Below are 13313 nucleotides of genomic sequence, written 5' to 3' on the forward strand. Positions count from 1 at the left end.
TGTGGTGCTCCAGCCACATCAGTTCCTGTGCTGAGCTGGCTGAGGCTGGCTGCTAGGGCATGTGAGGAAGGACAGCCTTTATGCTGGAAACATCACAAACCACTGAAAACTTGGGGGTGTGTTGGACTTTGGGTTCTGTTCTCTTGTTTGCATCCCTGTTTGCCTCAAATGTAAGGCTAGAATTTCCACTGTTAGTATAATTTTTTATGTCCCATGGGCCTAAGTGACAATACTGTCTTTTGGATTTAAAAAAATCTCAATTACACCTTGTTTGTTGTGAGTTTATGGTATTCCAAACTTTCCTGCACGTTTTATTACAATATCATAAATTCTCATTTTGTTACAGAGAGCGAGCAAAGGACCTGGAAGAGGAGCTGGAGAGAACCATTCGCTCTTATGAGAATCAGGTATTTTGTGCTGTGTGACTACATCCATCCCAGCAGGAGGGATTTACTGCAACTGGAATACCACTTGCTGTTAGCTTGTGAACTCTGTTTGGCTTGGCTTGGCTTTGTTGGGTGTCTAATTTTGCCTCCCCCTCCCTCTCACCAGATAACTTTCCAATAAAGTTGAATTTTCAGTTTAGGCACCTCATTATAAATTGCCCACACACATTAAATTTATAAAAAGAGCATATAATCCTAAGTTTTGGGGTCTAGGTGAATAATTAATCTCTCCTTCACAGATTACTTCACATGAGAAAAAAGCTCATGATAATTGGGTAAGTTCCAAATACTGCATTTTCTGTGTTTTCTGCATTTTCATTATTTGAAAAGTTTGCTTTATCACCTTTTGGTTCATACTAAAAACAGATCATCAACATTATCTCTAACCTTTCACTTTGAAACATATTTCTTGCATAAATACACAAAAGCATGTTGAAAACACTTCTATTATATAAAATAGTTGGAGAAATTAAACTGGATACTTATGAACACAGTAGAATGATAATATTATACCATTTGTTATAGCAATAAATCTGCTGGAAGAACATGACACCATATAACAAATGTGTGACATTTTGCTAATAATGAAAGCTTTTGGCCTTGTTTCAATGCCATTTTGATATTTTCTTTGGGTGTACTTCACTTCTTTTATCTACAAGTAGAACACATTATGTCCTGTCAGAACAGTATGTTCCATTGACAGCTTCCTAACAATGTTTCTACAAAATTTGTTTTTGCCTTTTTTTCCAAACAGGAAAATTTAAACTATCTCCTGACTAATACATTCTTCACTTTCACAGAATGTCTGAGATAAAATCCTGCTAAAAGCTATGATGCTTTGTGGTCATAATTCCAGAGATTTTATCTATCTAATTTTAAAATACAAAAATTATAAAATTCTTACATAGAATTTGAGACTTCAGATCTTCTGTAAATGCTTCAAAGCAGGTGTAACCAAAGAATTCAATTTGTGAAGTTTTAAGAACCTGCAGGAAAGCCTTATCATTCCTCCAAAATTTGAGTTTTAGAGCTGTTAATATAAGTTGCTGACATATGTGGGGCTCCATATATGAATCATCTCTTGCGAAAATGCAATTTATACACTTCACATAAAATGTCTTGGACCTAGGAATTGTCATATTTATGAAGCATTTAATCAAAAAATAGCAATATCTAAGCCTGGTTTTTGTCCTTTCCCAAAGCTGACAGCCCGAGCAGCTGAAAGGCATCTCAATGATATAAAAAAAGAAAATTCACATAACAGACAAAAGTAAGTGCAGTTCTTCTCCACTCCTAAACAAATGCAGTTTGGCATGTGTTGGATTTAGGCAGATTGATGTTTTCTGTTAATGTATTGTGGCCCAAATACAGCAGAGAGATCACAGTGTCTGAGTTCTGAAAGAAGGGGAGTCACTTGAGCTTTCCTGTAATTATGACATGCAAGAAAGTAAGAACTGAGGAACTATGTGAAGTATTGAAATACCTGGGGAAAGAAGCAGAATGTAGTGCTAGAACACAAATGTTGGGGGGGAGGGGGGGGATTGTTTGTTTGCTTGTTTGTTTTAAGTTAGTAAAATGATTTCACAGCTTATCTCAGAAGTTAATGCTGAACTAACGGTGGTCACTGAGAGGAACTTTCAGGTGTGAGGTTAACTCACACTTGGAGGGCAGTAGTGATGTCATATTAAGAATGTGACATCTAAAATGCAACTTCAACTTCTGAATTACAGTTTAAACACAGCAGCATAGAGAAATACTCTCAGGCATAAGTTCAGAGTACTGTGACAACCTTTGTCATATTTATTTAGGAAATAAAATACCTTGCTTCATTAACCAGTTAGGTAGAAAGCCTGGCAGTAAACAGTGTAGTCTGGGAAAGCTTTTGCATTTATTAGTCACTTACTACTTATTTGTTGTCTCTTTGCAGATTAACTGAAGCAGAATTTAAACTTGAACTTTTAGAAAAAGACCCTTATGCTCTTGATATTCCAATGAGACCATTTGGCAGAGGTACAGTATTGAATTGTAAAATAGAGCCTAATTCTTTTGGTTTATGGTTTTGTTTCCCAAGACCACACATATTTAATTGTTTGAAAACTATCTTGGCCATGTGTATGTACAATACCAGTCATTTAAAAAAAATAATTGGGTCATAAGTGACTCTAGGTCACATCAAGTATTTTGTTGAAACTAAGAGCATTTGTGTTTTTGATGAGAGTAGACTGGGAATATGTTATGCATGGTAATGAGAGCACAGTTTTCATTTTAGTTACACAGTTTAGTTTTTAACTTCACATGAGAAGTTATTTATGCAGTTGTTAAACTAAGTATTGTGAACTTGAGTATTTTGTTTTAACTGTTCCAGAGCATTCCCCATATGGACCCTCACCAATGGGCCGGCCTTCATCTGAAACAAGAGCTTTTCTTTCCCCTCCAACTTTATTGGAGGGTCCTTTAAGGCTTTCACCTATGCTTCCAGGTGGAGGAGGAGGAAGAGGTACAATTCTTAAACTTGAAAATGTATCTATTCTGAATTTCTCTCTCCTCTCCTATAAACCTGTCACACCTTTCCCTCTTGTTAGTGACAAAAAGTATTAAAACAACCAATTCAACATCAACAGTTAATTGAACAAACTCTTCCTGCTTTACAGCTTGCTTCTAAAGCTTTTTAATGTGTAACAGTGCAATTGGAAATCTAGTTTTTTTGGTAGGTTGGTCAGTGGATTCATTTTAGAAGCATAAATTAAGAGAAGTAAAAAGCCAGACTTATCCCTTGTCTTTTGTTTCTTGGACAGATGGGATTCTGCTGAAATAAGTGTGATTGTAAAGTAAAAAGGAGTAAATTATTTTTCTGAAGAAAGAATAGCACCCCTTCCATCTAATTGGTCTACAGTCTGTCAGAGAATGTTGTCAAAAACATGAGGCAGTTTTATTGGAGGTTGTGGTATTAGAAAGTTACTGGTTCAGTAATTTGTCTCCCTTCCCTTTGTTCTAAATTTGAAGTAGCCATCATACATAGAGAGTGTTTCTTCCCTACTGATAGAAGGGACCAAGAGGGTTGTGTGTAAGGAGTACAATTCAGAAATTCCAGAACAGCTGAAAGTAAGCTGGGGTAGCATGGGTTGTAAGGGAAGAAAAATACCCTCCATTCATATTTCTTATGCTGATGGAAGCAGTGTAGGTAAATGCTCTGTAGAGTGAAGTTCAGCATCTGTTACAGGTAATAATTAATTTATTTTTACCGTTGCACCCACTGAAGCCTCTACTTAATTAGTGGGAAATATGTCTAAATTTCTATTCTATAAGTATTTCAGTAAGTGCAATTAGAGTACTTATCTCAGAGTGCACAAGACACACAATGGCTTCAAGTTTTAGGTTGCATTATAGCATGGAGATCTAGGGAATGATAGCAGAATTCAGTATATTTGTAATTTTTCAGACCCAGTCTGTTTTAGAGGAAGCTTGCCATCTAAAATCACTCGTTTTTACGGTTCTTATTGCACTTGATTATGTGTTGACCTGGCCTTAGAGGATTATTTTTTTATTAGGTTTGGATTTTTTGGTTTGGTTTTTTTCCTTCTTCTTGAATAAAGAATTAGAACCAGAAGAGTGTTGAATGCAGATGGATGTTTTATGATACTGATATTAACTCTCAGCATGCTAATTGCTAGTTTGATTAGCAGCAGGTTTTTATCACTGAGAAGATTATTTATCATGAGGGTGCTGGTGTCTGGTTCACATTAACTGAAACTTGTACAGTGATGAGTTTTTCAAAAGCATTGCAGGTCCTCTGTGCTGTTACTGAGCTAAGGCTTGTCACTGCACACCTTGGAACCCTTCTCGTGGTCGGTAGCAAACAGCCGAGCGCCCCGTGGAGCCAGCACCTCCTGTGTCCTGGCACTGCTGGCATTCCATGATCTGTTCCACTCTTTCCAGACTGAATGAGGAGAGCCATGGCACAGGATTTAAAACATTTAAAGGTGAATAACTACTCCATTTCTTCAATTAGGATCCAGAGGACCAGCTGCCATGTACGAAGCTGGAAGTGAGAGAGGAGAGCTGAATTCCGATAGATTAACAGATGCCCACAGACCACCATCAGATACTGGATCCCTGTCTCCTCCTTGGGAGAGAGAACGCAGGATAATTCTGCCTCCACCAGGTAAAAACTCTGCTTAGCTACTGTATCCATGCAAAAGAGCAGTTACTGACTTGCAGTCTATATATTTAACTGTTTTGGGTTTAAAAATATTAAGTGTTTTCTTGGACCTGCACGTGCAACTGAACTGGCTTTTTTTAATAGTAGTTTTTTCCTCTTCTTGAACAGTGTGATTCACTTGCACTTCTCTGCTATCTTTTAAGAACATATTGGTATTATCAAGGGACAATCAACTGTTTGGTTTCATCATTTTACTGGGAGTTTGTTTAGTGCATTAAAAGACCTCTATGGGCTGGATAGAAGTAAATTACTAAGAGATTTAAGAAGTAAAATTTATTTAAGTCTAATTTATTTAAATAAAAATTAGACAACGTCGAAAAAAAATATTTTTCAAAAAAAACCCCTTTATATTAATAGTACAGGAGTACCATGGTACATTCATCCTGTCTGGCATGTGTTTTCCTGTTGATACTATCTCTTCAATGATTAACAGCAGCAAAATCAGTCTTCACTCTCACTTCTACAGATAAACATCTGTATTGCACTTAACCACTCAGGGAAAGCAGGGATGAGTTAATTCTGCTGATTATTTCTCAAGGAAAAATTTGGGGTATGGACAACCTTCCTGGGTACCTGTAATAAAGAAGAAAAAATGTTACAAGTTCAGAAAAAAAAAAAATTAGGTAACGTCAGTTATTACTGCAGCAAGCAGTACAGATCCGTGTGAAAGCCTGGTGGGAGAACTCAAGGTCCTCTCAGGATGCAGTTTCTCATCTGGCAGGTGTAGTCTCTTGACAGGATCCTGCAGAGAGGTAGTTTGGTTTCCTTGGCCTTTCCTTCTTGCCCTTAGCCCACCTTGCCCCTGGATCTCACTGATGCAGTTTGTCCTGTAGCTGCATGACAGATTGCTAGATCTGATGCTGGCAAGTTGGTGGAAACATATTACAGCACTATGAAACATAATGGAAAATAGTATTCTTACCTAAGAATGGCTTAAAACATACAGTTACTTATTTTGTCTTCCATCTTTGCTAAGTTGAACCTTTGTTTCAAGGCCCCTCTGTTTATAACTTACAGCAGAATTTTGAAAGTTATGATTGCCTAAGTTAAACCAAAAATCAACGAACTTTTTCTTTTGCAGCTCTTTAGAAACATAAGCAATTGGATATACTTGGTGGGATTCCTCTGTGTTATCTTTGTTTGCTCACCCTGATTAATAGACACTTCGTACATTTACAAGAGCTTAAGATACTCAGAGAACCTTCCTGGTCTAAAATTGTGTGGAATGGAAGGAATACATCTTCACAGACCTGCTTTTTGTGATTTCTCCAATGTTAGGTGAGCCTTATGCTGATCCAGCTCTTCCTGCTCGAAGACAAGAAAGATTTTTCCCTAATCCTCCAAATACTGGAAGACTTTCTGGACCAGCAGAACTACGAGCTTACAATGTTCAGTCTTTTGATAAAACAGGTGGGAGTTGCTTCCATGATAGTCTAGAATGGAAAATCCTATGGTAAGCTGTGGCAAGAGGACAGGTTTTTAGCTACCACAGATGTGAAGTTCCATTGTGTAAGAAACATTTGAACACCTGCTGGCCTTGATGCAGCCATTTCCTGTTGGAGCAATAGCCCTCCCTGCTGTCAGGTGGGCAGGATTCTGTCAATGGCAGTCATCAGGTATTTTTGTGGTCTACCCTCACTGTTCTGTGTGTTAACCACTCATAATTGGCTGAGAGTCTGTTTTGGTCCCTCCCATGAGGCTTATCACAGCATTAAAACATCACAAACCCATACTTGCATTTCTGTACCACATCTGGTAAAGTTAGAAAGGCTTAGGACTCACAGAGAGTGAAACAGAAACAGGCAAATGTTCAGGTGTCCACTGGCTTGGTGCACAGAGGCCTCTTCCTTCAAACTGTTGACCATAGTGGCAGCTTCTTGTAGTTCACAGTGAATTGCCCCAGTTTAATCACACCTTTCACTGACCCACTAGTTTTGAATTTGCCAATTATGGACATTTAGTTTGTGACGCTTGGCAACTGGCAGAAGCTCATAGGTAAAGTTTGGTCACAGAGCTTCATACTTAGTAAGCATTTTTCATCTTTATGTAATGCCCTGGTAAGTCACTTGTGTCTGATTCATCAGTGAAGTGAAGCCATTAAATTCCCAGCAGAAACTTCAGCACCCAGGACTCAGCTCCTGACAGGATCAGTAGGAAGTTGCCATCTCCCTTGCACCGTTTCTGGCCAGAGGAGAGAGAACTTTTGCTACTCGGTGTCACAGTGTGTGAGAACTGGGAATGCTGAATGTGGTTGCAAGTTGAAGGTTCAGGTTTCACAGGGAGTTGTTCTTTACTGGAAGACAGTTCTGTTCCTGTGCAGCTACTGACCTTCCCTCTTCCCAAGCCTTCTGGCAGTTGCGCTTCTGCTTTCTCACTTCTGCCTTCTGATACTTCGTGTTCCACTGAGCTCTTTCTTCCGGCACCTGGCAGCTGACTGAAGGACAGCAGAGGTGCACTGTCTTTGTTCTTATTAATGTATCCTTTTTTTACCCCTTTCTTCAGTCACTGCCAAGCAACAATTAATTTTTTTTAAACGTTGTAGTCAGTTCTGGGCAATTCAGAGCTGTTTGAATGGAAACACGGTTTTGGATAACTTTGTTGCAAGCATTTATTAAGAATTTGTGAATGTTGCTTTTTAGAGACACATAATTTCACTAGAGTTGGCTGAGTATTTGTAAAAAAACCCAAAACCCAAAAAGAGCCATTCAATTAAAAAACCAACCACCAAAAAACAGCCCATCCAGCACATCTGACTTCAGAACAGCAGAGTGTCTCAGTACTGAAATCAAGGCTCCTACTCAGTGGAGTTAACAAGTTACATTTCTTAGGAAGAGAATCAAAATGTTATTTAAAGTGAACAAAAGAATATGGATTTTCCTAAGATGGTGTGGTAAACTATGAAAACTTTTCACTTGAGGAGGTACCTGGAGCAGGAAGCATCTTGCCAGAAAGAAGAGTTAAAGGCTGTCAGAGTTTATGAAGAACTTCTAAGGACCTAAAATGCAAAGTGTTACGCAACATAAATATCAAGGCACGAGTATTCTCTTTGTGTGACATAGGAGTTGAAGTGTTTTAGATTGAGTAACAATATCATCAACAAGGCCGGGCCTCCTTGAAATGACAAGTAATTTAGAGTTTTTGAAAAGAGCTGTCTGTTCTTTGAGAAAAAAAGCTTTGTTTGCTTTCAAGGAGTAGAAATACAACATGTACATAAAAACACTGTCACTAGTTAAAAGGCTTGTTTTGGTTTGTTCTTTTTCAGTATAATCATCTCTATTCAAGCTGAAGCGTAAGAAAGCAATATTTTTCAAATCTAGATTTGGGGGGTTGTTTGTTTGTTTAAAGAAAGTGTATTTAGTGTATATATTTAGTATATTTATTTCCAGTCAGATTCTACTCTCTGACAATTTCCTTTAATAGTTTTCTCTAGTTGTTATTGAAAATACTTGTTCCTAGCAAAGTTTAAAAGTAAAAAGACTGAAGTTTCTATTTATCTCTTTACTTATAAAGTAAATAAGGCTAATGAGAGGAGGAGGAGGATGATCATGATGATGGTCATTATTATAATTTCTTCTGACTACTCATCCAAAACTGATGTAGTTCTGGAAGTTTCCTTGATATTTGTGAGCCAAGGAGGGAATTGTTTTTAGTGATACTTGAATAGGATTGGTGTGAAGCTGTGTGCCAAAAGCATATCATGGCCCAGCCATTCCCAGCATGGGGCTTATTAGTGGGAGGGAGGGGGAAATGGAACTGCTGCTTGCTGTTGGTTTTGTTGCCAGTCTGTCCTGATTTCAGGAAAAAAATACTGAAATCAGTGGAAAGAGATCAGCACTGAATAACTTTAAACTTTTGCATACAGATGGACAGACATCTTCAGAACAGAGTCCACGAAAAGAACCAAGTGGAGAGGGGATGAAGGATCATTCTAACCTTAGTGTAAGTAGCTATAGAGAGGCTTGATTTAAAGAAGCTTTAATTTTCTGCAAAAACATAGAAACATTTGTCTGTAGTCCATTGGTCACATTATATTGCACTCTTCAGTGCAAATTATAAAATTATATGTATACTTTGCCACAACAATTATTGCCTTGTGAATTACTTTGATGTATTACTAATATAATCCCTGTTGAAAAGTAATTCTGTCCCAAAAGACGAAACTATGCTCAAGCATATGGTCAGTACATGTAGATAGCCTTGCTCAGGATCTTGCTGCAGCTAAGGCAGAGCTGGAACTAGCTCTTAGCTAGTGTCACAGCCATGTGAAAGTGGGCCTGGTGGCACTGGAGATGTTCTCTTTCCCTCCCCCGACTTCCCTGGTTTCCTTGTGTTGCAGAACTCGCTCCCTGATCAGTTGCTGGCACCTGAAAGTGAAGCTGTGGCTTCAGGGTTTGCACCCCCACCTTTCCCTCCAGTCAGACCCCCGCTGATGCCTGTGGATCCCAGAGCACCACCAGTACCTTTCATGAGGAGAGGCCCTCCTTTTCCTCCCCCTCCTCCTGCTGCCATCTACGGGCCACGGGAATGCTTTCCAGGGCCACGGGAATGCTTTCCAGCACGAGACTTCGGCCCTCCGCGCCCTCCGCTGCCAAGTACGTGCCCTTAGCAGCCTTTGCTTCTCGCTGATGAGCATGAGTGCCTTGTGCAGGTACTGAGGTGCCACAGGGGGTAGATGTGTGCATAATTGCACACCTGCTTAGTTCAGCTAACAGGGAGCATCTTTTCTGATTGAGGTTTGTTGTGTTGTACACTTCCTTTTTCACAACAGCTCATCTTGATCTTGTAACAAATACTAGCTTTGGCTGGAAAATATGGAACACGTACTGTTCAGCATCTAAAGGATTCTTTTTGGGGGGTAGGAAAGCAAGTTGGTAGGTTACCTTAATCCTTTTCTTCCTATGAAATTGCATCTTCCATAAATCTTAAAAGTTTCATCCTCTGGCTCTGAAGTGTGCTGGTGCCCTGCAAAGGGACAGTCCCAAAACAACTGTTTTCCCTTGGAGATTGCACAACTGGAGCAAGGTGTAAGTATCAGACTGCAGGACTTCTTTCAGACTCTTGCTGTTCTCTGAGTACATGTAAAGAACTGTGAAAATATCTGTAAGGTATGGCATGTAAGGGTTGCTGTGGCAAACTGAAGGGGCAGCAGCAGCCCAGGAGCTGGCAGTGGCTGGCTGCTGCTTTGAGACTGTTGTGGGTAACTACCAAGAAAAGTGATGGTTTTGCCCTCCTCTTGCCTGGCATCTCTGTCTCTTTGGATCCTGACATGTGACTTCTAGTTAGATGGGCCTAGCTGAACATTAAGCCAGCAGGAGGAGCAGGTGTACATGTCTACTGTTGTGATTGATATTAACTGCATTACTCTGATTCTCTCACAGTAAGAAATCCATTTCCAATGAGACCTTATCCTCACTATCCACCTCCACGACCTGGATTTTTGCCTCCACCACCTCCTCCTGAAAATAGAGTTGAACCATCTCACTCAAATCCATCAGCTGTAGAACCAGAACCACAGCAGGAGACTTGACAGTCATCTGGGGAATGTCCTGAACCAGTTTTGTGCTCTCCTACTGGCATTTTTCCTTAAGTAACCATTGTTACTTAGGTCTATACAAAGTACTTTGCTCAAATTGAAGCTTAAGAGGAAAAATTCTCAGGATAGTATTTTGTAAATAAAGAATTAAATACCTATGAATATTGTGAATAAGTGATTTCCACTGTACAATAGTCATTTTAAATTACACATTTCTAACTTGAGTAGTCTCTTCAGAGGTGTATAAAATTAAATTATGTGAATATTATTGTAAAAGTCCAGCTGCTTTGTGCTGGTTGAGCTGTACAGGGAGTCTCTCTGCATGCCAAAAGTGATGCTTGCTGCTTTCTTTATGAATAGGATGTGAAAACAAATGGAAACAGTTAATAAAAATCTACAGAAAATGAAAGCAATGTCACTGGTAACATGGTATAATAGATAGGGAAAGATGAATAACCATGATTCTCCACTGGAGTCCTCTCTGTTAATGGCCTCCTAGGTGATCTTTCAGCTCTCAAGCTCTACACTGTGGCAGTTCTCCTGCCATGACACTGAGGGGGAAGAGGCAGCAGAAAAGCTGAGCAACTGTCCCATTACTCTTCAAAAGCTGGAGTGGAGTAGTGTTTATTGAAGATGTGTACAGGGGCTTTTTATAACCTGGGAGCAAGGAGTCATAGCTAGGATATGCTCCAGCACAGCCCAGCCCTTGCTTTTGAAGACATGTCTGCAGCAAATCAGTAGGAGGGGTGTGTTTTTACTGTCTCAACATGAGTTTGGTTTATTAGGTTTCAGGTTTTAACACCAGTATTAGGAAAATGCTGGGCAGGACAAAAGCAGAATTAAAAAGTACAAGAAGGAAGTGGCAAACTGCAGCATTAATAAGTCTTTGTCTATGAAAGGAGTTGGTGTGGTACCTGGTTCACCTCCTCAGGTTCCTGCGTGGTGCTTCCCCGGCAGGAGGGGCTGTCCCAGCAGGCACCGTGCGGGGCGGGGCTGCCCAGAGCCAGGCTGCATCTGGGCAGAGCCCAGCTCAGCTTTCAGTGGTGACTGTACAATCTAAAGATTCCTGCCAGGAGCTGCTGGCTGGTCTGACAGTTTGGCTTCAACTTGAAAATAATGTAAGGACTCAATTCAGTCACTTGGTAAGGGACCCTCTAAGATAAAGAAGCAAACTGGTTTTAGCAAGCCCCAAGTCAGCAGCAGTTCAACCAGCAGCCTCCATTCTCTGCATGCACACACACATAACACACAGTTTCAGGCTTTAATGTAAATGCAGCCACCACACCCCATAATTAGAAGTTACCAAAAAAACTCCAGCCCACTTTTTTTGTAATTGCTTAGGTAGAGTCTGCCAAGAGAGCATTTTCTCTTGTAGCTCAGTCTTCCTGCTCCTACCATTGTTTCCACGTTGGCTTGTTTCAGCTGTAGAACTCTTCCATGGCTCACTCCTACAATTTCTTTATCCCTTCTACTTCTAGTTTAGCCCTCAAAGCATTTAGGTTAAGCATTTGTACTCCAGTGATTCAATGACAGATTCTGACAACAGACATTTTAAAGCATCATCCATGATAAATTAACCATGTAGTTTAACGTGGCTGTTGCATCAGCTTTAGCCAATTAGTTGATGGCTATGAGTTTGCCTGAGAGACTTCACAAGGATTCTCAAAGGAATTACTGAGTTTTACCCTTGTCCTTGTCAACAGCCCTAGGAGCAACCAGAACTGCCAAATACAGCCTTGCCCCTGCACAGAGAACCAGGGTATAGCACAGAAATCCTGGGCTGATAACACTGCCATAAACCTTTTTCATTCCTTGCCCAACTCACCTGGGAGGTGCAAAAACTATTTATGAATGTATCTCTGTTTTCTGAGCAAACACAGTATTTTCTCCATGTGGGTGAAATACTTGTTCTAAGTTAACTGAAAAATTCTTCCTCCACCAAAACAGTCTATGCCCACAATGGTACTGAAAGCTGCAGGCAAAAGGAAAGCTAGCTGAACTAAGAAAATGCAGGAAAAGCATGGGTTGGATCATCCTGCAGAGAGAATGGCATAATTTGAGACATTTTTCCCCTCCCTAGTAGCAGTCCAAAATTTTATTTGCAAATTTGGAGGCAAGGTCAGGTTCATGTAACAGGAAGCAGGTAGATGGTAACCTGTCAAATGCAGAAAGGCCACACAAAAGTGTATGTGAGGAAGTCCCTGTTCTGCCACCCCCAAAAGAATAAGCAAAAGAATAAGTTTTGACAGATGAAGACTTGTGTTCCAAGCTCCTACAGCTTAGCCTAGAATGCAAAAGACTGACATTGCCATCTCTTCAGCAAATACAAAGAAACAACAAAAGTAAAACTCCTTTTGGGATCATGCAAGTTCAAAGTAATTTTGCAATATTTTGTAAGGTCCCACTCCAAATGAAAGAGAATATTATCTTAATTTCCTAACAATTACAGATCACTTCAGCTTGAATCCCTTCATCCTGGTATCACTAATAAAGATTACTGCTGAAAATACAGACAGGAAAACAAACCTCACTTCTATCTACTCCTAAGAGAGGAGAAAAATCAGGGGTGCATTTCTCCACCACTGCTCAAGGTATGGCTTTCACCACACCCTCCTGATTTAAGACTCCCTGAAACTTCCAAGGTAGATTCTAGCCATCTGTTTTAGGTACAGTGACTTCATCCCTGAACACAAGCCACAGCCAGTGAGCAGACTCCAGGCTGTATGAAACAAACCAGACCTGGAGCATTCTGACAATGCACAGCCATTGCTCAGATCCAGCTCTGGCTGCAGCTGCAGCGAGTGAAAGGGCTGCACAGGCCCCTGCTGTACTCAAGTGAGCTGCTTCCCCTGCTCCTCATCATATCTTTCAAGATTAAGTTAATTAAAACAAAGCAGAAAATAGGTTAGACCAAACAGATTAAAACCACATTTATACAACAGAAAGGCAAACAGGTTACTTCCCAACTCTATTTAGTAAGGCAGTTACCCATAAAATGCCATAGCTTGCAGAGATAAAATTACCATTCTGCAACTGTTTAAACCGGAGGACACAGAATTTGCTTTGTTTCTGGCTTTTTCTGTGTGACTTCCTGAAATCCTGAACCCTTCAAAAC

At 40.1% G+C, this 13313-nt stretch overlaps 1 protein-coding gene across 3 annotated transcripts in view; it reads left to right on the forward strand.

The window, feature by feature from the left end:
• Window positions 1–10356, forward strand: part of MIA2 (MIA SH3 domain ER export factor 2) — a 34648-nt gene extending 24292 nt beyond the window's left edge. For 2 of the 3 annotated variants that reach the window (XM_058027036.1, XM_058027034.1), the window contains 10 exons: window positions 347–407; window positions 686–721; window positions 1649–1716; window positions 2374–2456; window positions 2812–2943; window positions 4456–4608; window positions 5944–6075; window positions 8528–8604; window positions 9002–9257; window positions 10044–10356. In XM_058027036.1, coding sequence (XP_057883019.1) covers window positions 347–407; window positions 686–721; window positions 1649–1716; window positions 2374–2456; window positions 2812–2943; window positions 4456–4608; window positions 5944–6075; window positions 8528–8604; window positions 9002–9257; window positions 10044–10192 — 1147 coding nt within the window. In that variant the 3' untranslated portion in view covers window positions 10193–10356. The remainder of the gene's footprint in view (window positions 1–346; window positions 408–685; window positions 722–1648; window positions 1717–2373; window positions 2457–2811; window positions 2944–4455; window positions 4609–5943; window positions 6076–8527; window positions 8605–9001; window positions 9258–10043) is intronic. The other variant, XM_058027035.1, reaches the window with a different exon arrangement.
• Window positions 10357–13313: the final 2957 nt, after the last annotated feature.

Source organism: Melospiza georgiana, chromosome 6 (genome assembly GCF_028018845.1).
Source record: "Melospiza georgiana isolate bMelGeo1 chromosome 6, bMelGeo1.pri, whole genome shotgun sequence".
Classification (NCBI taxonomy): domain Eukaryota; kingdom Metazoa; phylum Chordata; class Aves; order Passeriformes; family Passerellidae; genus Melospiza; species Melospiza georgiana.